General features: G+C 50.1%; 1 protein-coding gene across 2 annotated transcripts in view; it reads left to right on the forward strand.

Annotated features, from left to right (window-relative positions):
* Nucleotides 1–24912, forward strand: part of DPYSL3 (dihydropyrimidinase like 3) — a 104247-nt gene extending 79335 nt beyond the window's left edge. The window contains exons 5-14 of one of the 2 annotated variants that reach the window (XM_016202911.2): nucleotides 733–794; nucleotides 1656–1736; nucleotides 5707–5775; nucleotides 9869–9989; nucleotides 13476–13632; nucleotides 14341–14482; nucleotides 15490–15660; nucleotides 17109–17288; nucleotides 20213–20375; nucleotides 21725–24912. In XM_016202911.2, the coding sequence (XP_016058397.2) occupies nucleotides 733–794; nucleotides 1656–1736; nucleotides 5707–5775; nucleotides 9869–9989; nucleotides 13476–13632; nucleotides 14341–14482; nucleotides 15490–15660; nucleotides 17109–17288; nucleotides 20213–20375; nucleotides 21725–21813 (1235 nt within the window). In that variant the 3' untranslated portion in view covers nucleotides 21814–24912. Of the gene's footprint in view, nucleotides 1–732; nucleotides 795–1655; nucleotides 1737–5706; nucleotides 5776–9868; nucleotides 9990–13475; nucleotides 13633–14340; nucleotides 14483–15489; nucleotides 15661–17108; nucleotides 17289–20209; nucleotides 20376–21724 lie in introns of both variants that reach the window. The other variant, XM_087816283.1, reaches the window with a different exon arrangement.
* The last annotated feature ends 707 nt before the right edge of the window (nucleotides 24913–25619 follow it).

Here is a 25619-nt window from a genome sequence, read left to right on the forward strand (position 1 = left end):
TCTTTCCTCATAACCTCTACGACTTGGATATTTAAGCGCAAGGTGACACTTGACTTCTGCCCGGTAGCTCTGTTGGTTCTCCAAGGACAGGGTCCGCTCAGATTCGACCCTGCACCGGTCCCGTGTAGAGCAGGCACTTGTTAAGTAATGAAACAAACCGACCCCAGGAGATCCATTCATAGAGGCCAGATCTGTGCCAGGGCTGGTCCTAAGAGCTCAGTATGTATCTCATTTAATGTTGCCAACAATCTTACAAAGCAGGGTATTGTTATTTTTCCATTTTCCAGGTGAGAAACTGAGGCTTGAGAGGTTAGGTGTTCCAAGCTCATTGAACTAGTATATGGTGCAGCCCCCAGGGTGTGAACACAACCAGTGTGCTACAGTGATTCTCAGTGGTTGAGATACACACACACACACACACACACACACACACACACTGCCTCAAGCAAGAGCGAAGCTCGTTGACCCTGTAGGCTTGGGAGTGCTGGGGGGGCAAGAAAGAGGTGCAGAAGAAGAGACCACTCTCTCTGACATTATGTAGGAATTGTTGCTTTTACAGCGTGAGGAAGGAATAGAAAAATGCTCTTGGAGAATGGGGAGCATCCACTATGCATTAGACGGGAGCCTGTAATGTCCTCGGGCCCGTGGGCCATAGACACGGGAATAAAGGATGGAGAATGGTCGTGATAACGTTGTCTTCCTCCTGTTCCCCTCCCCTTCCCTCTCTTGCAGGGGTTAACTCCTTCATGGTTTACATGGCCTATAAGGATTTGTATCAAGTGTCCAACACAGAGGTAACGACCCATTGCTGCGTGGCTTGGGGTATCTGGGTGGGCTTCCTGTTGTTGCTGATGAACTTGGCTCCTTCAACATGAGTCACTGTGGGCTTAGGGGAGACTGCTGGGCAGAGTGCTTCTCAAAGCCCTCGCAGTCCACGCGACATTTTAAATCAGGTAATGGGCAGGGTGCCGAGGCAAGGCCGACAGGGAGCTAGAAATGCCACTGGGAGCAGCTTTCTCGAAAGGACATAGAGGAAGGGCAGGCCTACATCTCTATCTACCAACCAGATGCAAGACCCTTACGAGCTGAGGGAACAGGCAAGGGGCTGAGCCGTGCAGGATTTAGGAGGGCCTTCTGCTGTTTGGGGTAATTGTCCCAGCTTGCCGCTGACTCTGTCCTTAAGAAATTTGTGAGATGTGTTTGTTTTAGACAAATCTAAAGTTTTCAGAGGCAATATGAGAATTTAATTCCCATGTTTCCCGATTAGAAGGTGAAGGGAGGTTGAGAGTGGTTTCAGCTCTTGGTTTAGCTCTGGCTTTCAGGAGCACTTGTTGAGAAGGATCTGAAGCTGTCTCAGCTCAGTGGGAAATAATTCCATAAAGACGTGTGCTTTATATGGGGAGTAGAGGGGTCAGTAGCATTGTCACATATTTGCCTGTCTGCTGAGGTGACGCGTAGATTCTGTATACACAGTTTTCTGAAGTTCCTCGGACTAGTACCCCTCTTGGGTCGTGCATGTTTTCGGCTGTATTTCTGCCCTCATCGCTTAGGTCCCCTGCTTTATCCCATCTGGCTCTTGTGGTCAGTCCTTGTGTGAGGGGTTGCTGGAAGCACCGGTGGCTTGTGAAGGTGACAGAGACTCATTTCCGTTTCAGCTGTATGAGATCTTCACCTGCCTGGGAGAGCTGGGAGCCATTGCTCAAGTTCACGCTGAGAACGGAGACATCATCGCCCAGGTAAGAGCGTGCGGCTCCCCAGAGGGCGCCTTCTGTGTGGGCTTCGCCCCGCATCCCTCCGCTTCTGTGCGTCCCTGTTGCAAGGCATCATCTTAAACACTCCGCTGAAAACCTGCCCTGACGGACCTCACTGTCCAGGAGGAGGCACAAAGGAAATGGGGACAAGTGAGGGGGCAAGTACAAGCTGTTGGGAAACAGGGAGCGACCTGGCCGTTCTGGAGAATCAGAAAAAGCTTCCTGGAAGAGGTGGTTTTCACATCAGGCCATTTATTAGGAGAGCATAGCTGATTCACTTTTGAAAACGAGCCCAAGCTACGTGGCATTCTCTGTCCTAAAGAAAAACCCTAAGGCAGCACTTCTCAGAAATCAGACATCCGATCCAGGACTGCGGCATTCACAGCCTTAGATAAGAATTTAGGTCTTGTGGGGCCCACGCGCCCCGTTGGTTTCCTAGAAATCGTAGGGAGAAACCTGAGGAATGCGAGGAAAGTGATGGTCCCAAGGCCCAAATTGATCACTTGTGAGGAAGCAGAAAGCACGTGTCTCCCCATCCCCAGGCTCTTAATGGGCTAGATGCACAGATGCGCCTGAGCCAGGGGCCTGTTTGCCCCAGGACTGGCCTCCGCTAGATGGAGGCTGCCAGGAAAGAGTGTGAGCTCTCTCAGTCCACACGATAACGTTAATAGCAAGAAAGCATTATTGATTCTTTCAGAGCACTTCCTGAGCACTCTGTGCCAGGCAGCAGGCTATACAGAGGGGAGCCAAACAGATGTCTTCCATGGCTCTCGAGTGCTCGGGCTGTCCCTTCGTTTCAGAAGTTGCCCAGGACTTGGTCAGTGTGATGGGCAGGGGCGTGGGTACAGTGTTGAAGCCAAGCCTAGGTCAGACCCGTCGGCTTCCAATAGCAGGTACCATTTGTGAGCACCTCCTACCGTGTGCCAGGCTCTGCCAAGTGCTCCCCTAAGTTCTCATTTAATCTTCACCCAGCCCTTTAAAGGTGACTGCCATCCTTCCCATTTCATAGCTGAGAACACTGAGGCTCAGAAGGAGCACGTCATTGGCCCAAAGATCACAGTCAATAACTGGGAGAACACAAGTTCCCAGTCCCTTAGGTGATGTGCCTCAGTGGGCATCTCACCCAGAGACGGCGCGCCCAGGCCCCTGGCCCCCCAGTCTGGCTGCAGGGCTCCAGCAGAGGGAATGTTGTCTCCCTAGTGGAGGAGGTGAGCTAAGTGTGCACTTTCCTCTTGTTTATGACCAAGAAGTTAATTAGCCAGGGCCCTGACAGCCTTGTCCTTCATCCCCCACACACCCAGAGATAATGAAATCATTTTCCAGAGAGGGTCCAAATGCCTCGCTCCCTGGGGAGCTATCTGGTGGTGTCACTCTTCTCCTTTCTCCAAGTTTTCAGTGCAGCAGCCAGAGGCCCCAGCCCTCCCTCCAGATGCCCAAGAAACCAGACTCGCTGCTTCTTCGTTCTAGAGCCTGTGCAGGCAAACGGGCTCCAACTCAGAGCCCCTTCCCCAGCTTCCTCTGTGGCTCCTTGGCACAGAAGTGCCCCTGCCCCACCCCCGATCCCTCCCTGCCTTGGGAAGATCTGGTCTGAGTTAGGTAAAGAATAGGGCATTTTTCCATTTGGATGAGTTTCTTGTGTGTGTTTATTAAATTCAGCTTGAGCTGAAAGAGCCGATCGCATTATCTCAACGGAGCAGCTGCTGTCCTCAGAGTCTCTGGCTCCACTTCGTGCCAAAGTGACTAAAGAGGAAGAAGAAATCTTTTCTTATGGGTCCCAACAAGGGGTACGTTCAAAAGGACTGAAAGCACAGCACCCTCAGGCACTCATCCAACAAATACTTAGTGAGCACCTACTATAGGTGAAACATTGGAGAGGGAAGATGACAAAGGAGGGTCCCTTTGCTTATGGAGCAAACTGAAACTGTGCCATGACCCAAACTAGGTGCCTACCGCAGTGATCAGTGCCCACCCGTGTCAGGCACCCAGGGCTCTCTACATGCCATTCTTTTTATTATTATTATTATTATTGATTTTTCTTTTTAGAGAGAGGGCAGGGGAGAGAGAGAAACATCAGTTTGTTGTTCACTTAGTCATGCATTCATTAGCTGATTCCTGTATGTGCCCGGACCCGGGACTGCAACTGCAAGCTTGGTGAATTAGGGCGATGCTCTACCTGAATGAGCTCCCCAGCCAGGGCCTCCTACATGCCGTTCTTAATCTTCCAGCTGTGGGGCACCCTGGCTTTTGGCGCAGGACTCTCCAGCATGAGCAGTGCAGCAGAAACACCCGTGGAGCTCGGGGACCGGTTCCTAGGATTCTCTAGATGTGGGGATTCGGATTCAGGAGGTCAGGAGTAGCGTCCAGATAAGTGTGCTTGAAGAGCTGCCCTGGTGAGCGTCATCCATGCCTGGTCCCAGGACCCTTGAACAGGATTAGAGTGAGAGGGTCCTGTCGGACAGAGATGCTTTGGTTGGAGACCTTCACCCTTGTGTGAGTTCAGAAGGCAACTCAAAGTGGAAACTCACCAGAGCTTGGAAGAAGTTTTATTTGGTCCAAGTTTTGACCAATGAAACAGTTAAGGATGAAACATGGAGGTACATTGCTGGAAAAGTCAGCCTCTGACCTTTTTCCAAATTCTGCAGAGCTGAGGACAGTGAGCAGTTTGCTTCTCCTGGTTGCTTATGGTAGCATCTTCCTTTCTACTCCTCTTTTAAAAATTATCATTAAAACCAAACGACAACATTCCTTCTTTTTCAGGTAGAAGGAATCCTTTTTTTTTTTCCTAAACATCTCATGTTTCAGTTCACTCTGCATCTCTCGCACCAGCAGTGAGAGGGTCATAGAAACTGGCCTTCCTACTTTGAGAGTGAATGCCAGCAAAATCGCTGAGATGGTCACTTAGGATTTGTGCCAGATCCGATTAGCCCATGTGTGTGCTCGCTGTCCAGCCACCTGCTGCTTTTGGAAAGCTGGCCAGAAGTCTGAGGAATTTAGCTGTCAGCCACAAGGGGTAGACAGCCCTGCTTCATCCAAGCCCTGATTAAATAGAACTTGACCAAAAGAGGGACTCAGGTAATGCTGGTTAGAGGCACTATTTTGTCCGGTTAAATTCTAATGCATTCATTTAATTCATAAAAGTAAAGCATTAAACAGCCTGATGGGCTTCCTGAAATGCAGGCTGCTAGAATTTAACCTCAGGTACTCGCTTTTGGTAGACCTGGAGAGGGCCAGGCATCTGCATCTCTACAGACACAACCCAGTGGATCCTGATGTAGGTGGTGGGTTGACCAGACTTTGGAAAACGCAGGACTGACCACACTGTAAGTCCCATCAAGGCAGGGACCTCGTTGCCTTAATTCAAGTATCTAACCTAGAGCCTAGCATGAAGCAGATACTCGATACTTTTGTTGAATGAATGGATTTTAAAATGCACGAATGAATTAAAAAATGAGTTCAAGGGAGTGCACTTTTGGAGGTCTGCATCCGAAAGAAACGAAGTATAAGTGATCATGTGACTTTTGTTGTATAATTTAGAAAAAGCTGGTACTCTTTAACAGTCTTTCTTTTAATAAAACAGGCCACCCTTCAATGTTTCTTCTCCGTCTAGTTAAGACTCTACCCTACTTTGCAATTCCACGTATAGAGTTAATGAATTTGTTCAACATGCATATTCTTTTTCCCCTTGAACACATCTGCAGCATAACTTTTCCAAATCTCAGTTGAGCTCATCTAATAACTGTCCTCTCTTTCTTAGGAAATAGAGTTAGGCGTTAGCTAATAGCACGTTATTTTTTTGAAGTTTTAATTTAACAATTGATGTTTTATAAGAAATGTCAGCTGTACCATTTTTGGTTGATCTGAATGATTTCAGGCTGTGAAATAAATCTTGACTAAGTGATATCCTAAGTTTAAAACAAATAAAAAACACAAAGTGCCCTCTGTTTTCTCGTTCTAGGAGCAATCCCGGATGTTGGAGATGGGGATAACTGGCCCAGAAGGCCACGTGCTGAGCAGACCAGAGGAGGTCAGTCACAGGGGGTGGGGGGAAGGAGGGGGGAGGGAGAGAGAGAAGCTTAGCAGTAGCAGCAGAGGCTTTCTTCTTTTACCAGCATCTTCTGAGACACTCGTGTCATCCCAATCCCAATCCCAGCAGCTTCCCAGATGGCCTGCCAGTCATTTTGCACCCACAGGGCTAGTGCTCAGCCCACCTCCCCTAGGCACATGCACACACAGTGCATGAACAGGCATGGTCGAAGGTGGTGGGGCTCTATCAACCCCAGACAGCAAGAGTGGAACATTTCTTCCAAAGGCCGCTTTGACTGAGCCAACTCAAGGGCCCCTGAGGAAATGAGAAAGGCATTCTCACTCCTGACCCCTAATCTCTCTAAAGATAACCCCAGTTGGAGGGCCTTCCGCAGTTATTCAGGAGGAGTGGAAAATATCTAAATCCTTTCTTAATCAACATGAATTCCAGAGACATTTCCACTTACTCCCTTATTCCACATTATATTTTGAGTCCTGCAAAATACTAGCCGTATGGATAGGAGGCTGAATGGCTTTCACAGGCAATATGTCTGTCGATTTGTGTAAGGGGTGATTGCATCAGGTATGGAAGTTTCCCACGTGTAAGATGAATGCTGATTAGCGACTGTGCTTAGCAGCTGAAGAGCAAATGAGAGGCAGGTAGAGGCTGATTCCATGTCTCTGGGATGTCAGCAGGCTCAGCTGCTGGCATGGGGCACAGCTGGGAACGGGCTGCCCAGATGGCTCAGAGTGCGTTGGCTTTGGGGGACTAGCCTGGGTCTGGCACCTGGGGCAAATTCAAGGTCCTCCATGTCAGCGAGATGGACCGTGTTCCTGCTCTGTCACTCCAAGCGCCACACGCCGCACCAGGGAGAAGGAGTCCGAACCAGAAATGATTGCATTCCCGATGCCCATCTCTTTCAGAATCTTTTTAAAAATTAAATCGTAACACACATAGAGAAAAGTGTTGCTATCATAAAAGTACAATGAATTTTCACAAACTGAATATACTTATGTAGTTAGTACCCAGTGGGAGAAACAGAACATCATCAGCATCCCAGAAACTCCTTTGTCTAATGATATCGTTTTAAAAATACGTTTTTACTGATTTCTAGAGAGATAAAAGGAGAGGGATAGAGAGATAGAAACACTGATGAGAGAAAAACATCATTGATGGGCTGCCTCCTGCAGGCCCCCTACTGCGGATTGAGCCCACAACCCAGGCGTGTGCCCTGACCGAGAGTGGAACCGGGGACTTCTTGGTTCATGAGGCGATGCTCAACCACTGAGCCACACCAGCCTCGGGCATGTCTATGATATTTTTGTTGCCAGTTGAAATAATTTATAATTTTGTCTCTTGGAAATGTAAATTGGTGCAGCCACTATGGACCAGAGTAGGGAGGTTCCTCAAAAAATTAAAAATAGAATTATCAGTAATTCCTCTTCTGGGTATTTATCTAAAGAAAATGAAAACACTAATTCAAAAAGATGCCTGCACTCCATGTTTATTGTAGCGTTGTTTATGATAGCGAAGATATGGAAACAGCCTGTGTCTGTCGATGGATAAATGGGTGAAGAAGATGTGGGGGACATGAGCGTGCACACACACACACACAGGAATATTATTCAGCCATAAAAAAGAATGAAATTCTGCCATTTGTAAAAACATGGTTGGACCTTGAGGGCATTATGCTACGTGACGTAAGGCAGATAGAGAAGCATAAATACCATAGTATCTCACGTGTGGGGTCTAAGAAACAAAGCAATAATCACTCTCTATGACCCCCCCCCAAAAAAAACCAAGCTTGTAGATACAAAGAACACATTGGTGGTTGCCAGAGGCAAGGGGTAAGGAAATTAGATGAAGACCGTCAAAAGGTACAACCTTCCATATATAAATCAGAGAAATCACGGTGATGTAATGTCCAGCATCGTGACTATAATGACACTGTATTGCGTATTTGAAAGTTGCTAGAGAATAGATTTGGAAAGTTCTCATTGCAAGAAAATTTTTTTTAACCATGTGTGATAGATATTAGCAAGACTTATAATGGTGATCATTTCACAATAGGTACAAATACCGAATTATTATGTTATACACCTGAAACTAATATAGTGTTATATGTTAATTAAACCTCCATTTAAACAATTGCGATGGGGTTACAGTCACAGCATCCCTGTAAAAGCCTGTGTCCTCGCTGCCAGGTCCCTCCATGGAACAGTTGCTCCGCCCAGTACTGAGGTGCCTGAGCTGACCTGGCCGCTGCTCTGGCCGCTGGCGTTCCTGTGCCCTGAGAAGCCGAGGATCAGAGCGGTTAAGGCGCTGGCCCACCGCGGCGCAGGGGCTGGGGAGTTGTTTGCACAGTGCGAGCAGGCCGGGCTGCTCAGCGCTGCGTGTGACACTTTCCTAAATGCTGGTCACTGGTGAGATGTGCTGGCAAGATAGAGCCTTCAGCAGCAGCCAGGGGATTTCTGAGCAAAGTCTATTTTTGTTCCTTGGTTTGTTTGTTCAACCCCCCCACATCCCGTTCCTCCCTGTTCCCGTCTCCTTTTTAGTAGAAAGCCTCTCGGCGGCAGATCCCGACAACCCTGGAAGCCCTTTTGGGTGAAGCTGGAGAGTGATGTAACCTTCCAAAGATAGTCATGTTGTCAAGGTGCTGAAAAACCTGCAGTGCTGCGAGGGAGTGAGATCAAAGGGGCCCGGGGAGGTCACGGGCGGCCGCAGAGGTCAGTGTAGGTGTGAAGAGGGAGGACTGGGCAGGGAGGAGCCAGCCCTCTTCGGTTCAGTTCAGAGCACACCCAGACACCCAGACACCGGCTCGGCCCGAGCGATGCTGTTCAGAGGGCCGAGCCCCAGCCCAGGGACACCACTCCGGGTGCTGCAGGAAGGCGGCCTCGTTTCCCCAGGGTCAGGGGCCTCCAGGGTCCCGTCCACGTGGGACAAAGTACAGTTTGGGGGACGCCAGCTGGCCCAGCCAAGTTCTTAGAGTCTGTCTGCTGAGCCACACTCGCCACAGGCAGGAACTGGTTTGCATCGGGTATCTGCAAACTATTTTTGGTCTTTTCTAAAGGGTTGGGCCTCATAGGCTAACCAGAATGCCATCCAAAAAGGAGCTGTTACCGATTGAATGGGAAAATGCCAGTGTCTCTGCTTTGGGCTGAACTGGACCAAGTTGGGTAGTAACTTTGGGTGTAACAGCCTCTTGCGCTAGTCAGAAGCCATCAGCAAGGAGGCCAGTAGCCGCCCTTCAAGGAGCACGGCCTTGTCCCAGGAGCGGGCCAAAGCGCCTTGCACGGATGAGCTCTTTTAACCCTTAAAACACCCAGATGTGTCAGGTCCTCTTATCCCCACTTTACAGGCAAGGAAACTGAGGCTTTAGGAGGTTGTTCAAGGTACCTGAGGTCACCCAGCTTCTAAGTGGCAAAACCGGAGCTCAGACCCAGGCCGTTTGAGAAAGCCTGAGCTCAGACCTGGCTTTGTTAGTCAAATAAGGGAAAACTCACTGTTTCTTAATAAATGCAGCTGGGCTGGTTAGCATCTTTACAAACATGAATTCCACACTGGGGCGGGTTGGAGGAGATTGATCACAAAAGAAGTCTTTGTGCGGGGAAGCCTGGGAATTATTAGTGTGAGAGGCGCCTGCGAAATTAACCCCTTACTGACCACCTGCTGCTGCGGGAAGGCTTGGGAGACACACGAGCCCCATCGCCTTGACGGGGCATTTCATACGTGTTGGTGCTGGGATTGTGTTTTGCCAGAGAATGTGCCCTGGGAAGATTGGGGAGCGAAGGCTTCCATCACATGCAGCCTTTGTGGTGAGCGCTGGGAGGGGAGAGAATAGGCCAAGGAAAAACTAGCTGCGCCGTGCAGTGTGCTCTGGGCTGTCCTCTCCTGATGTCCCCGTCACAGCTGAGGGTGGAGGCCCTGTGACGTGACCCGGCCAGGAAGTGCTCTGAGATCTCCATCCAGCGCATCCAGCGCCAGGCTTCTAACCTCCGCCCTGTGTTCTCAGTCTTGAGGCGGGGGCCTGGTGGCTCTGAGAGCCTCTGGTTCCTATTGACTCCTGGAGACTTTTTTTTTCTTTTTTTTGCAGCTGGAAGCCGAGGCTGTGTTCCGTGCCATCACCATTGCCAGCCAAACCAACTGCCCTCTCTATGTCACGAAGGTCATGAGCAAAAGTGCCGCCGACCTCATCTCACAAGCCAGGAAAAAAGGTGATTTGTGGTTCCCAAGACCTCGGGCTCTGACGCTGCAGGTCTCCTTTCCTCCCTGGGAAGCTTGTATTAAATGGTGCCTGTTGGGCTCATTGCCTCGCTCTCTGGGAGCCCCTCATCCGTGATTTTTTTTCTGCGTCCTCATGGGTAACAGGATCCTGGGATTAATCTCACTGGGCAGATGAGTATACTGAGGCTCAGAAAGGGTTAGTGGTTTTCCCGAGACGACACAGCTTGAATCGGTTATTTGGAGACTTGGTTCATCTTCCTCCCTTTGATCTTTTATTGTCAGTTCACATTATCTGAGCTTTATAAATGGACCCGTTAGTCAAGATTATATTGGGTGTGAAAGTCAAAGATCCAACTCAAACTGACTTAAACAAACAAAAGTAAATTATTGGTTGAAGGTGTTTCAGGTGTGGCCACACCGAGGGGTTTGAACTATGAGACGAGGGTTCTGTCACTCTGATTCCTGTCCTGGTCTGCTGGCCTCTCTGGCAGCCTTATTCTCAGTAGGAACAGCGACAAGAATAAATGCCAGGAGGTTCCCGTTGTTCTCACGCTTGGTGGGGAACGTGATGGAGGGAGAGAGTACATCTTTTCCAGCAGCTCAAGCACAAGTCCCCAGGACTGTGATGGCCTTGGCTTGGGTCATGGGCTCATCTCTGAACCAGTATATGCTGTGGGGGTGGCGTAGTTGATTGGCCAGGGCTGAGGGCAGGGTGCAGGGGCAGGGTCCCACCCCCGAGCCACCCAGGTTGCCACAGGTTATTTTAGAAAGGGTTGAAGGATAGCATGGCCTTCGTGACCCGGGGCTCTATCCCCACTGCCTTCGGCTGCTTTCCTCCATTGCTCTTAACCTGGGCTTCATTCGCTCACCTTGTGCTCAGCTAAAGTTGACTCTCATTTCAAAGCTTTCTTTTCCGCTTTTCATTCTTGTCCTTAATCAGGGACTAATGGGCTCACTTGTGAATGATGACGCGTGGGGCTCTGTTTGGTTGGGAGGAAGGGGCTCTGTTTGGCTGGGAGCAAGGGGCTCTGGTTGGCTGGGAGTGGGGGGCTCTGGTTGGCTGGGAGCGGGGGGCTCTGGTTGGGAGCAGGGATTTACCAGGCCTGGTTGGATGATCATGACCATGGTGCATGTGGCTGTTCTGGATGTGGAGAGACCCACAATGAGTGATTCATCTACCACACTCGGCACCAGATGTGAGTAACTGAGGTGGCTGAAAATAGTCCCCGCTGACTCTGATGGCTGAGTGTTCAGCGGCCTGGCCTTCTGGCAAAGGGGAGGGAACCATCCCGATTGTCTAGACAGTGTTTCTAGCTGGCGGATTCCAGGGCACCTCCTGCCTTACTGCTCACAATGAGCCTGCTGTTTTCTCTTAGCTTTCAGTGTCTCAACATGACATGGTGTGGTGGCTCCACTGGGTATGAGTCCTGGGGCGAGAACCAGGAGAGCAGCCCCACATTCCTTACCCATTCTGGGAGAAAGGCCGGAAAAGAAAAAGAAAGGAGCGTAGGGAAACCACCACACCTCTTTCCGTGACCACTACCATAGTCACCCCCTGGTACCTTCCACTGATGGCTGCTTCCTGCCTGGGACCCATCCTCAGGAAGACCTGGGGCCTCAGGACAGAGTGTTTCAATTACAAGAAATGTCTTATTTTAAATTTCATACAGAAAAACTCCTCACCCTTAGCCTTCTGGCTCATGATTTGCCGGCACGGACAAGTACAGCTGTTTCTCAGGGTGGAAGGGTGGCATCATTTCAGTGACAAAAAAACTGGCTGCTGAGATCAAAACCAAAAAACCTCTCAAGAGCTGTTGTTCCCTGGGAAAGAGTTGACGGCGTTCAAATGGGAAGACAGAGTGCAACAGGGTTCCCTCTTCCCTCCCAAACAGGTTACTCTGTAGGTCCCAGTGCGTTTAATCAGCAAGTGCTCCTTAGCAGCTCAGAATTAATATCAGGAATCTGCAGTTTAATGAAGACCAACTGTGTATCCTGCACTGAGATAAATACAGGCATATCTCAGAGATATTGCGGATTTGGTTCGTAACCACCGCAATAAAGCAAGTTAAACGTGAACTTCTTGGTTTCCCAGTGCATACATAAAGGTTACATTTATACTATTATTATAGTCTAGTAAGCGTGCAATAGCGTTATGTCTAAAAAACAGGGTTCCCTCTGTACATACCCTAATTAAAAATACTTGATTGCTAAAAATCGCTAACCATCCCGAGACTTCAAGTCATAATCTTTTTGCTAGTGGAGGCTCTTGCCTTCAGTTTATAAAAAACCTAATATCTGCAGAATGCAATATAATGAGGTACGCTTGCACACTAAATTTATTATCATGTAGAATTCTCAAAGAACCCTGAGAAATTGGCATGATCACCCCAGTTTCAGATGAGGAAATTGAAGCACATCTCGTCCAGACCTCTCCGGGCTTAGAGAGCTAGTATTCAAGCCTGGGTATAATGACCAGCTTTACTAGGTCTACTCTTCTACAGCTAGTCAGAGGGAGAGTTCTTCCACTTTTAAAGTTATAATTTCTCTTAGTGATTGGTACTGGAATGCTGGCCTTGGCTTTCGTTGCTTCATTTCTTTAGCCCAGGGTCCTGGCACAGAGAATCTGGGTACCAACTCACCCTCTGTGAGATTACATTTGCCTTCTAGATCACTATCCTTTCTTTAAGAAGCCCGAGAAAAGCTTAGATCAGTGTCTTTCCCAATATCCTTCCTGTCCTTGATTTGCATTTAAGTCCTTAATTCCAGACATAGGGTCCAGGGAGCTGTCCTCATCTTTGATGTGCCCAGGTTATTGGGTGTCCTTGAGTAAATCTCTCTGTGCCTTGGGTTAGGGAGTGACAAGCACTATGGAAAAGATCATGAGAGCCTCTCATCCACAAGAGTGGATTGTACTTTGTGGAACCAGATCATGTCCTTGGAACAGCAGCATCTCATAGTTCCTAGTAATATGGGCACATTTGGGGCATCGGGGCCCTACCATGGGAAGGAGGAAGAGGTATGAAGAAACTAGATTTATTGAGCATCTCCTTTGTGCCAGACACTTTGTACAGGCCAAATCCTTTCATTTTCACATGCCTGGGGAATAGACATTATTTTGTTCCATCAATTCCAGGAGGGATCTGTTCCATATTTTAACATTTCTGAAGTGAGGTTGAATCTTATAAAAAGTGTCTATATATTTTTCTTTTGCCTTCAGTTTCAATTTGCCTCAAAATTTGAAAATTAATGCTGAATCTTGCAAACAATGGCTTCTTGTAATCTGAGGAATACAATCTTTTTTCCCCATTTAGCAGCTAGAAAAGCAGAGGCTTAGAGGAGGTGGGAACATGGACTTGAACCCAGGCCTGTCTGACTCCAGAGCCCCTCCTGAGTAGGCTGAGGGGCTCTGACTACCTGAGCCGGGCCCAGGGCAGCAATACCTTATGCAAACTCTGCCTGTTTCCTACCCCTCCCAGGAAACGTGGTCTTTGGTGAGCCCATCACTGCCAGCCTCGGCACAGACGGGACCCATTACTGGAGCAAGAACTGGGCCAAGGCGGCTGCCTTTGTGACATCCCCACCTCTGAGTCCTGACCCCACCACTCCTGACTACATCAACTCCTTGCTGGCCAGGTTGGTGCAGAGTGACAAGTAGCTGGCATTGTGTGCAAAGGTCCTGGGGCCGGTCGGATGAGAAATAGAGTAGCTCATCCATCAGCTAGATTTGGGTCTACAGCGAGGAAAGACGCTGAGAGTTCCCTGCAATCAGGAGCGCAGACAGAAGGTTCTTCCCCATTGTATTTTTAAAAATACTTGGGCAATCATATTAATAATGGTAGTAGCAGTTAATGCCTATCGTGTGCCAGGCACTAGGGTACTAGGGTGAGACTACACACATGATCTCATTGCTCCTCATAACAACTCTTTACGAGTGAGGGACTTTCACAGCCATTTTACACATTAAGCAGCTGAGGGTGAGAGAGACGAAATTATTTACTGAATTTTGAACAGCTGGTCATGATGACCACCCAGCCAGAATTATAGAGGGGGGACTCATTTGCTGCTGCCCTCTGTGGATCAGTCCCATCACTCATTTGGGGCCCCTCTGTTTTGTTAAGCAAGAGATGATCTAATCGCACGCCCTCATTTCCCAGCTGGGGAAACCAAGCCCCAGAGAGGGGAAGAGATTCACCCATGTTCACATAGTTGGCAAGATGTAGAGGAAGGATTCCCAGCTGAAGTCGTGGCACTCAGAATGCTGACACTAGACACTTGAGTCTGCGCCCCCGAGGTGCCTCTAGCCACCTCTCCCGCTTACACGGAGCTTTTCTCCTTTGCCAGTGGGGACCTGCAGCTCTCCGGCAGTGCCCACTGCACCTTCAGCACTGCCCAGAAAGCGATCGGGAAGGACAACTTCACAGCCATTCCTGAAGGCACCAACGGGGTGGAGGAGCGGATGTCAGTCATCTGGGACAAGGCTGTGGTAAGGATCGAGGTCAAGGGAGTGTGGCCTGGTTTTATTTTCCTTGTTAACATTATAGAAGCTGCCAAAAAATAAAAATAAAAAAAATAACCATGCAAATGAAGGTTCTCTCAAAGATTTCAGTAAAATTAATGATTAACTTTTTAAGTTGATCATGTCCCTCTGTTCTATTTTAAAAACTCTAGAGACACTCATTTCAGAGCCAAATAGAATGTGTATGATCTAATGCCTCATTTATCTACACAGTGTAATCCACCAAGTTTCCCTTTTCTTCTTGGCTACCAGGAAGCTGAAAGCTAGATTTTAAGCTAAATTTTTTCCCCCTTACCTGGGTTTTTTGTTTTGAGAAGAGCGAAAGGATAAATATTTATGTCTCTTCTCTTATATACTTAGATTTTATCTTTTTTTACATTGTTATGTATTTATGAATGTATGTATGTCATACAAATATATGTTTATCTTGGCACTATCTGGAATGTTAAAAAATAATACATACATATTTATTACCAACATGGTACATTCTCGATAAAAAACCCTTGGAAACCACCGAAAAACACACACACGAAAGAAAACAAAAATTATGCATAAATTCCGCACCCCAGGGATAACCATTGTGATCATTTGGGTGAGGTTTTTCCATACTTATCCTATGTCCGTGCAAATACAAACACATGTTCAAAAAATGGACACATCCTCACATTTGTTTTTATTGTGAACTCTCCATAATCCTTTTTGGAATTAGAAGGGGTGAAAGTAAGTAAATGTATGCACATAACCAGAAAAAAAAGGCGTAGTTCAGAAGCAGTAACTTCCCTCTAAGCCGGGTGTTTAATCAGTTTCCCTGGGCGACCATGACAGCCCAGCTGATTCTGAAGGCCTGCAGGGTGCGGTTCTGGGCTCACAACCTCAGAGGTCCCTGCTTGTATTTTGGGGCCTTTGTGGTCACCCTGCTCTGAGCTTAGAAGCCCCTCATTGACAATTTAAAAAAAAATTTTATATTTCCATAGGCCACAGGGAAAATGGATGAAAACCAGTTCGTGGCCGTGACAAGCACAAATGCTGCGAAGATCTTCAACCTGTACCCCCGCAAGGGAAGGATATCTGTGGGTTCCGACAGCGACCTGGTGATCTGGGACCCAGATGCGGTGAAGATCGTCTCTGCCAAGAACCACCAGTCGGTGAGGCTGGCGCCGGCGGTGTGGACCAGGGCGGGAGATGAGCGCAGGGAGCTCGGCGGTGGGGAGATGCGTGTGTGCGGTGTCCCGGGGCAGCTAGGCTCGGGGGTGTTCCAGTAGCCCACCATCCCAAATTCAGTGGCTTCCAGCCTCAACGGTTTCTCTCTCACTTCCACTTTCCAAAATGGGTCAGCAGAAGGGCTCTGCCTGTTTATTTATTTTTTGTTAATTCACACCCGAGGATGTTTTTTTCATCAAGTTTTTAGAGAGAGTGGAAGGGAAGGAGAGAGACAGAGAGAGAAACATCCATGTGAGAGAGACACAGCAATTGGTTGCCTCCTGCACATGCCCTGACTAGGGCCGGGAATTGAACCTGCAACCCAAGTATGTGCCTTTGACCTGAATTGAACCCATGACCCTTCAGCCCAGGGCCAGCGCTCTAACCACTGAGCAAACGCGGCTAGGGCTCGGGCTCTGCCCATTATAGTCACTCAGCGACGGAGGCCAGTAGAGATGTCATCTCTGCACGTGCTCCCGTGATTGTGAGGCGGGGGCCAGGCCCTGGTGAATGGTGTCCTGTCTCCAGAGGCTTTTCCCGAGATGTCACTTTCTGTCACTCTGCGTTGGCCCAAGCTGGTCCTGTGGCCACAAGTTCCTCCAGGAGGGCAGGCAGTGCAGTGGGGCCTTGTGCCTAGAAGGGAAAGAATGGGGGAAAGGGGTGACCAGGATCGCCGACTCCTCGTGAAGAGTGCCGGGCGGAAGCTGGTAACCAAAGCCCAGTGCCTCGCAGTTAATAAAATACAGCTAAATACAGTTCATAAAAATAGCTCCTGTGCCTGTAATGCACTCGGTGTCCGTAAGTCCTCCAGTGGCAGCCCTGTCCGTCTCCCCATTTTACAGACAAGGAAGTGAGGCGGAGGGATGGATAATTGAGGCAGCAAGGAGACGGGCTAGGATTCGAACCCAGACAACCTGGCTCTGAGCCGGGTCCGAACCACTGCAGTGTCGCCTTGTGCTTGCTGAGTAAATGAAGGTCGGGAGAAATCCCATGTGTCGGGGGAATGGCCTTTGCTCAAACATTGTGCCATGTCACATTACTTCATGTCAAGCTAGCAGGGACCTGAGGGACCTTATGCACCCCACCTACCTACCCACCCACCAGAGGGCTGCCAAGCACAGCACCCCTCATACTCAGCGGGCTTCACCTTGGACACGGATAGCGACAAAATTTACTTCCACACGGGGACCTTAACAAAGACTGGGGGCTTCTTCAGCCTACATTTGGGGAGCGTCTATCTCGAGGGCCTCTAGCCACTGAAACCTGTAGGTGTGTGGTCAGCTTTTCCTGGCTCACCTGGCGAGTCGGCTCTAGCGACGCTGAAGGCAGGGTCGCAAGCACACGAGAACCGCCTTCGTCTCTCTCCCCTTCCCACGCCCACACCTGTCCCCAGGCCGCAGAGTATAACATCTTCGAAGGGATGGAGCTGCGTGGGGCTCCGCTGGTGGTCATCTGCCAGGGCAAGATCATGCTGGAAGACGGCAACCTGCACGTGACCCAGGGCGCCGGCCGCTTCATCCCCTGCGGCCCCTTCTCCGACTACGTCTACAAGCGTATCAAAGCCCGGAGGAAGGTGAGACGGCCCCGAGCCGGCGGGCGCGGGGGCTGGAAGGGGCCTGGGTCCGGTTCAGGCACGGGGACAGTAGCCACGGATGGGGGGGGGGTCTGTGCACTCCTCACCCCACCGAAGAAATTCACAGCAACAGTCCCTCCCAGACAGCAGTCGCTCAGATTTAATGGGCACCAAAAGGGCATTCGAAAATGTTTTTGGTCCAAGAAAGGTTTTAAAAAATGATTTCCCCCCATTTTATGGTGCTTTTCTTTAAAATTGTAATAATTCAAAATAATGTTAGTATATGTTTTTAGAAAGAATAAATTAACTCTTTAAGGCTCATGAGAACCAGGAGTCCATCCCCACCCCTCCCTACCCCATTCTGTCCAGTGCTAGTCCACGGGGCAGATGCTTATAATTCCTTTAGCTGGATCTGTGAGTCAAATAAAATCTTATGTTTCAGATTTCATAGATAGATAGACAGACAGACATACACACATACGTATATCTACCTACCTATCTACCTACCTCTGTACCTACCTTCCTACACATTACAGGCAGGGCAGCTCTAGTGGATCTAGGGTTGAGGCCAGAACTTTATCTTTCCAGCTCCCCATCCTATCCCCCTACAATCTCCAGGTCACTTTCAGGTAAGGTTAGGGCTTTACACACCAGCGTGAGCCCTGGGAGCCTTGAATTTGAGCCCTGGTCTTGATCTCCTGTCAGAAGAGATGCATCATCATCTGTGCATGTGAGATGGAGATGGTGGACAGAGTGGGGGAGGCTCGCTTTATAAGTCATTGTGGATCAGTGTAGAGGAAACAGTCCTGCCCACCTCAGGGTCTAGCCCCACCTCGGGGCCCCCAGCTTCCCAGCGTGTCTCAGGGCAATTTCCCTGGGAGACAGGCTCAGGGAGGGAGATTTTCAAGTAGGCCGTTACCTGGGATTGCTTTCAGGATCACCCCTTATGGCAAAATGAAGGAAGCAGGATGGAGCAGAGGAAGAGTTAGACCAGGATGCAGTCGTAACAAAGGCCTCGGCTCATCCCCAGCTGGGCATGTCCTTGCAAGGGGTCTGGGCCTTATATTTACTCCCGCCTTCCCCAGCCCCAACCAGCCAGTGCATGTGAGCTGCCCCGGGGCAAGGAGGCTGTCGTCAGCTGAGGACAACTCTGGGGAGGGTTGCTGCTAACACCCCCTGCAGCTGGGGAATGAGTCTTCAGTCATGGTGATAGAGAGGTGGAGGGTTGGGGACAGGAATCTGGGTGCACGCTGCACTGCCCATTAAAGAGACTCTCACAGAAACTCAACACCCAAGTGTCCATCCCACTCCTAGACCCAGTGGTCCCAGTAATGGGTAACCCAACCTCTGTGCAGCACAGGGAGGCTCCCCATCTTATAAGGCCGCTGACCGTCTCTACCTGTGAGAATGAACCCCTCCCTTTCTGCTGGGCTGAAGTTGACCAGCCCAGTTCAGTTCTGCTCCCGGCACTTGCACAGATACACTAAACCCGTCTTAGAGCGTCCGTGTGTTTCCAAAGTCATCTGTCCTTTAGTCTGAGTATCCCTGCAGCCACCCACTATTCATTTTATGACAGTGTTTTAGATCCCTTCACCATTCTTGTCCCTTTATTAGTGATCATTTTCAAGTTAGCTAGTTTGGAGTAAAATTCCACACTCCAGTGCTGGCCTAGTAGAGAACGGAATGAAACTCAAACTTCCCACATAGCAACTCTTTATTTCCATTAACGTGACTTAGATTCTGGACCACCAAAGTGCCGATGATCTGGAGAATTGGTCAAGGTGTTTTGGGGGGTCCAGAGAGAGTCAGCATTCCACCTGGATCATTAACCTGCAGATGTGATGAGCTTGACCTCTGGGCCTGCACCTGAGTCGCTGGCGGGGGACAGTGCAGAGGCGGGCAGCCTGGGAGTCTTCCGACGGGCCACCCTGTACTGCCAGGCTCCTGGCAGCATGTGCTCCCCCGTAACGGGTGGAGGTGGGTGCCAAGCACCGCAGCCTTGGCCTTGCAGCGTTTGTCTAATAGACTGCGAGCGCCTTTTGGGGAGGCGCTGTGTTTCGTGGGCCCGCAGGCCCCGGCCTTTGGCACCAGGCCCAGCACAGAACATCCCTCAGGTGACGTGGCCGTGGCCGTGGCCGTGGCCGTGGCCGTGGCCGGCTGGCTCCACAGTCCCGGGGAGAGTTCACAGCCACAGCCAGAGGTCAGTGGGTCAGGCCCCAGGATGCTCACTTCCATTTAAAGGCTTGCCGGCTCTGATGTGCGCTGGGGAGCCTGAGGGTGGGAGCTCCCCCCGTGGGATGTCCTCCCTGCCAGCACCTACAGCCCCTCACTCTGCTGCCCTCCCTCTGCCCTGCCCTGCCCGCCCAGCTGGCTCTTCCGTTTCCTCTGCGGGAGCGTGGCCTCCACGCCGCTCCGCATCCCCAGCCCCAGCCCCCACCCGCCCTCAGGCCTGCCCACAACCGGCTCCTTGGACCCTTGAGACCAAAGCTGATCTTTTATTTTTTTAATTTTTATTTTATTTTTATTTTTTAAATATATCTTTATTGATTTGGGAGAGAGGAAGGGAGAGGGAGAGAGAGAGATAGAAACGTCAATGATGAGAGGGTCATTGATCAAACCCGCAACCGGGCATGTGCCCTGGCCGGGAATCGAACTCCAACCGCCTGGATCCTAGGTCGACGCTCAGCCGCTGAGCCACGCCCGGCCGGGCCCAAAGCTGATCTTTTAGAGACACCTTCGCCTACCTCCTCCATCAGCACTCCATCATAACACCCCCTCCCTTTATTGTATACTCCTTTCCTTAAAATAACATTTTTTTTTCTGGCTCCCACCACACACACGTAATCCGTCGGTGTACTTGTGCTGCCTAGAACAGACCCTTCATTGTTGAAGGAGCAGATGGTGACGTGCTTTTTCTGCAGCAGATGGCAGACCTGCACGCCGTCCCCAGGGGCATGTACGACGGGCCCGTGTTTGACCTGACCACCACCCCCAAGGGGGGCACCCCTGCGGGCTCCACCCGGGGCTCTCCCACTCGGCCGAACCCACCCGTGAGGAACCTCCATCAGTCGGGATTTAGCCTGTCGGGTGAGTCAGAAAAGCTGATGGTGACCATGGGAGAAAGGGGGGCCAGCGGGGGGGTTGGGGGAGACTCCGTGCTCCAGGCTAGCAGGCGGGCCTGGGAGCTAACCCAGACTGCCTCTTAGGGCTAACGCTTACTGGGCAAGGAGGATGGTTTGCGAATCAAAAAGAAGTCCTGCTGGGAAAGCAGGTAAGGCTCTGGGGTTAAAGGTCAGGCTCAGTGACGACCAGCTCTGCTCAGCTCACACGGTGGCCGAGGGCGAGGAATTGATGGCGATTTTCTGCATGACGCTGTGGGAGCCGTGGCATGTGCCAGGTGACACACAGCTCAGGCTGTTTTCCTGCTCAACTGCAATAGCTTCTTCCCACCTAGGATTTTTATTACTCTCTCCCTGTCCTCGTAAAAGTCATCAAGCTCACAGCAGGCTCTGGTGGCTGGACGTGGACCGTAGGGTAGCCAGGTCATGAATCTTATCTATTCTTTGAGAACTACCTGATATAAATAGGACGTAATTAGTCACCTGCTCCATAACCAATAGTCTTAGATTGTGAAGAAAATAAATGTAGGCTAGCATCTCCATATGAACAGTTTAAATGTGAGGACGCAGGGTAACAAGAAGGGCCGGAGATGTTAAAGAGAAAACTGGGGGGACTTGGTGGGGGGAAGGGGAGCAGCAGGACAGTGGGGAGGAAAAGAGACCAGGGGACTTAGGTAGCTGAGGAAGACAGAAGAAAAGGGCCACCAGTTTCTAGGCGACGTGGCCAGAGGCCACCTTATGCTCTTTGCAGAAACTTCTGTTAGTGTTTCTGCCATTTTCTGTTGCTCCCCGGCTCCCGTGCTCTCTCAGCTTCCCTGGCTCCTTCTGAACGGACTGAGGGGCTCACCGAGGCTTCCTTTTGCGCTGTGGCTGCAGGGGCCCAGCCTCACTCCCAGTTGTGACCTTGGGCACGTTACCTAGCCCCCCACAGCCTGTCACCTCCTCCTCAAGTGGGATAACAGCCCCTTTCCGAAAGGGTAGCGGGGAGGGTTGAGTGAGGGACCCCGAGAAACACATAAAACGTTGCTTGTCACAGGAATGGGAGCAGCTATTTTTTTATGACACCCCCACTGTCCTTTTGTTGTTGTTTGATGGGGAGGGTTGGGTGAAATCTAGATATAAACCTGGCTTTCCCCGGCAGAGGGTGAGTTTCAGGAGGGTGGGCATCACAAGCTGGGGATACCTGACAAACTAGAAGCATCTTGCGAGATGAGGCCAGGAAGTCATGAAATATCTTACATTCTCAAAATTAATCCAGCTTCTCTCTCGTCCACCCCCCACCCCTTTTTCTCCCCGGGAATTTATTGCCAACTGCAGGCACCCAAGTGGATGAAGGGGTCCGCTCCGCCAGCAAGCGCATCGTGGCGCCCCCTGGAGGCCGTTCTAACATCACGTCCCTGAGCTAAGCAACCCCTCCCGAGACAGGGGCAGAAGCAAGAAGAGATTGTTTTGAAGCCAAAATGGTACAGCGATATTTAAGAAGGAAAGCGAATCCAAACAGTTACGATCTGAAGAATCGATAAGCCTCAAGCCTTATGTTCCTCCGATGTTACGCTCGCTTGCCTAGCTTTACGAATACTGCTTTGTTTATGCCTCGCCTTGATTTGGCCGCCCCTCCCCCATTTACATGCATGCAATCAGGCCACTAAGGTACAGAGTCTGCTATCTAGTGTTGAGAGTGTGTGTAGTGCTGCATCTTAAGACAAGGGGACAGACGAAGCTGGATGCCAGGAAAATGAACAGAAGGGACACAGTTATTTGGGGTGAGTGGGTGGTGGGAGCCCAGAGCAAGGCGGGGGGCTCAGAGGGCTGGGGTAGGGTGTGTATGGGGAGGGGGGTGGTGGGTGGGTGAACATAAGGGGTCTTGTGTATTGTGTTAATGAAGTACATTTATTTCCTTGGAAGATGGCCCCTGCGGGCAGCGTCACTTCATGACGGTCCCCTGGGGTCTGCAGAGGAGGCAGGCGGGTGGTCTTCAGGTTCCGGATTTTGTCCCGTCTTCTCTTAGCAGATTTCATGTCTTTGAGCGTTTTATTCAAACACCAGAACCCAACCATCCCTTCCACTTGGCCGGGCCTCTTTCTCAGCGTTGCTTTCAGATTCTCTCCTGGCTGGGAGGAGGAGCGGAGGGAGGGAAGCCGCCCCTGCCTCGCCCTGCCCGCCTCTCTGGTGCCCTTAAGGAGCAGCAGCTGGGAGCACAGCGCAGGCCCCGGGGTGGGGCGGCCGTGATTAGAGCACCTCCCTCTAAACGGGAGCTGGGGACCCCTCACTCTCCGGTCTCTGCAAACCGAGGAGGGCTGCGTGCCCCTGGCATCTCCGGCGAAGGGCTTGTCTTGCCAGTGGTGAGTGTTTGTCTTCATCTCCCGAGATCCCAGCCCAGCCATGATCGAATGGGATTTTTGTGGTTGTTGAAAATTGATTTTCTTAGGTGTTCTTTGACTTGACCACTAACAGGGCATCTCAGCGTATATGGGAGTCGAGCAGGGGTTTGGGAAGGCCAGTCTGGAGCAGAGGGAGCACGTTCTGCGGCCATGGCTCTGGTGTTCAGGCCTCAGCCACCTGCTTCCCCTCCATCAGTACAGCCTTTTGGGGGAGCTTTTGTTTGGTACCCACATCTCCCAAGGTGGGTGGCAGTGACATGCAGCCTCCCTGATGTGGCACGTAAAGTACAGGAGCGTTTGCACCTGCCTTATCTGCTAGAGCTACATGTCTGTTTCCCGGTCCTGCCCCTCCCTCCCCCCAGGCCCAAAACTCAACTTTGGAACAAGTTCTGTGAGCCAGACGAGGATCTGTAGAACCAAGAGGCCCCTATGCAGGAAAAGATGTATTTCACCTGGGGCCAGACTTCTGTGCTGGGATCCAGCTGGTAGAACTCATGAGCCTGGGTGCTGGGTGCTTCGAAGAGAAGAGCAGGCCTCAGGCACCGTTTAGGTGCCTGGAGAAACATGACCTCTAACTGCGGGCTTTAAGTTGAAGGCCAGAGGAGGGAGCACGCGCTGGAGAGGCATTTGGAAATAGCCAAGGAAGAGGGTTTCCCCAGCAAAGCTCATTTCTGTTCTGATCATGAAAAAGATGATTTCCTCTTAAGAGGAGGAATCTTGCTACTTGTAAGGCTTTTTCATGGTGCCTTTCTTTTAGGGAAACGTAAGTGAAGGGGAGGTTGTAGCTCTTGCTTTATAACTCAAAGATGTGGTAACCTGTCCCAAATTCGGAGGGACAGTTAGGCAGACAGGGAGCTTGTCATGTCAGAAGCATATTCTATATACCTCATTGGCTGGGCTGGGATGTAGGATGTGTTGCCGTATCAGCCACAACCACCAGATGGGGGAAAAGACATGTCAATAACTCTAGTGGGAGCCTCCACTGCAGTGCCATCTGCTGCTGTTACCGCCCGAGTCCAGCTCGTCCCTTCGTGACCCCTCTATGCCATGAAAATCCACCTTTCACGGCCCAGTTGGCTGCACTTGGGGCTTCTGAAGGACACATTCAACCAGAACTTTGTATTCTACACAAGCTTTCCACGCTCTAGGAACAGCTCCTCCATGCCTTGACGCTGGGCAACATGAGCTGAGAAAAGCCTCCCTTTTTTTTTACTATTAGTAGTTTTCCAAGCATAGAGATTCCTGGGAATTCCAGGAATACTCCCACTATTGACTGTGATTTCTGATTCCTTGTTACTTAAGTTACAGTTATATTCAAATTTGTCCTGTTCCGTGAGACACATCAAAGAGCCCTACACACGGCGTTAGGAAGAGATCACGGGAGGCCTTGCCGGATCTCCTGTCTTCCTCCCAAGCTTTCTTTTTCTGTCTCTTGTCTTGGCCTGGCCCCTAAGGAACCCGTCTTCCTCCCCTAGCCCCAACCTTCCCACATTGTCCCCAAGCCCAGATGGCAATCAGCTAGGGTCCTGTCTGGAGGGCCACAGTCTGGGGCACTTGAGAAGGTATTTGTGGAACTGTTAATTCAATCGCCCCAACAGAGAGACTTCAGTTTCTAAGTTTTCTAAAAATGGCAGGGTTGTAGTCATCCCCAAAATGGGTTTTCTCCAAAGTCCAGGCATCCTTGGGCCTTTTTCTTCGGGACTGCGCCCAGAGAGTCACGTTCTGCTCCGAAGGCCCCAATCCTAAGCCTGGGTTTTTAACTCACCCCGAGTAGCCCTTCCCAACAGGGAGACAAGTAACACAAGCTTCCCTGCCTTCTCCACTGGCGAAGTCTAGGTGGAGTCCCAGACGTCGCGTGGGCTGTCCCGGCAGCCAGCATCCCCGTGAGTCCCCTCTTTGGAAAGTGGTGTGTGGGTGCTCAGTTCTTTGTCTGGTGACTGTGGACAGACAGTGAACCCCCCTGTGACCTGTGGTAGCTGTGAGGCAGCTCTGGAATGTGAAGAGCTGTTTGGTTTGAACCGTGAAGAAAACTGTGTTTTGAGTTTAGCTGAGATTAAAAAAAAAAAAAGTTCATCAAGTGACTGTTAATGTAAACCTGGTTATTAAAATAACTATCAAATCACAGATGTCGTTCCGTCTTTTTCTGTGTGTGACGTGACATTGACCTAAAGAATTAAGATCGGACAGTAAACCTGAAATGGTTGGTGAGGGGGGCAAAGCTGATGAAAACAGAGTTATCTAGAGACAATTTGGGGAGTTCCCAGCTTTTCAGTTGAGGGGGAGCTTTTGTTTGGCTACGGAGTTTGATGACTGTTATTGAAATTTGGGGGAATGACTAAAGATATGTGTGTGTTTTCTACAGATCATCTAATTTAGTATTAGTGTAAAAGGCTTTTTGTTTGTTTTGTGATCCCCTTAAAGCATTGCTTCTTTGTAAAGACTTTGGGACTTGGAGGAAACTCAATCTAAGCATGTTCCGAGGTATATTCTTAGCAAACTGGTCCCAAGTGCTGGAAAGGATATTAATCATGTCCACTCCTCTGAGAGACTTAATGTGTGTACCATCAAATTCAAAACTCTGGGAAGCCCTGTGTCTTTCCAAATTTGTCCAATTCAAGGTTCTCAAACTAGTTTTTAACTATTTATCATCTAACATTCTACCAAACCCATTAAACTAAACCCTTTTGGGGAAACACTCCGGGACCCAATTACAACTTATGTAGGACATTTTTCATTGCAAATGTTGGGCGAGTGTATGCAAAAAGTGTATATATTTTAAAAGGGTGTAACTGAAAACTGGAGGGATAGATTTGGGTAGATTCCAGCAAAGC

The sequence above is a fragment of the Miniopterus natalensis genome, chromosome 4 (assembly GCF_054644295.1).
Source record: "Miniopterus natalensis isolate mMinNat1 chromosome 4, mMinNat1.hap1, whole genome shotgun sequence".
Lineage (NCBI taxonomy): Eukaryota > Metazoa > Chordata > Mammalia > Chiroptera > Miniopteridae > Miniopterus > Miniopterus natalensis.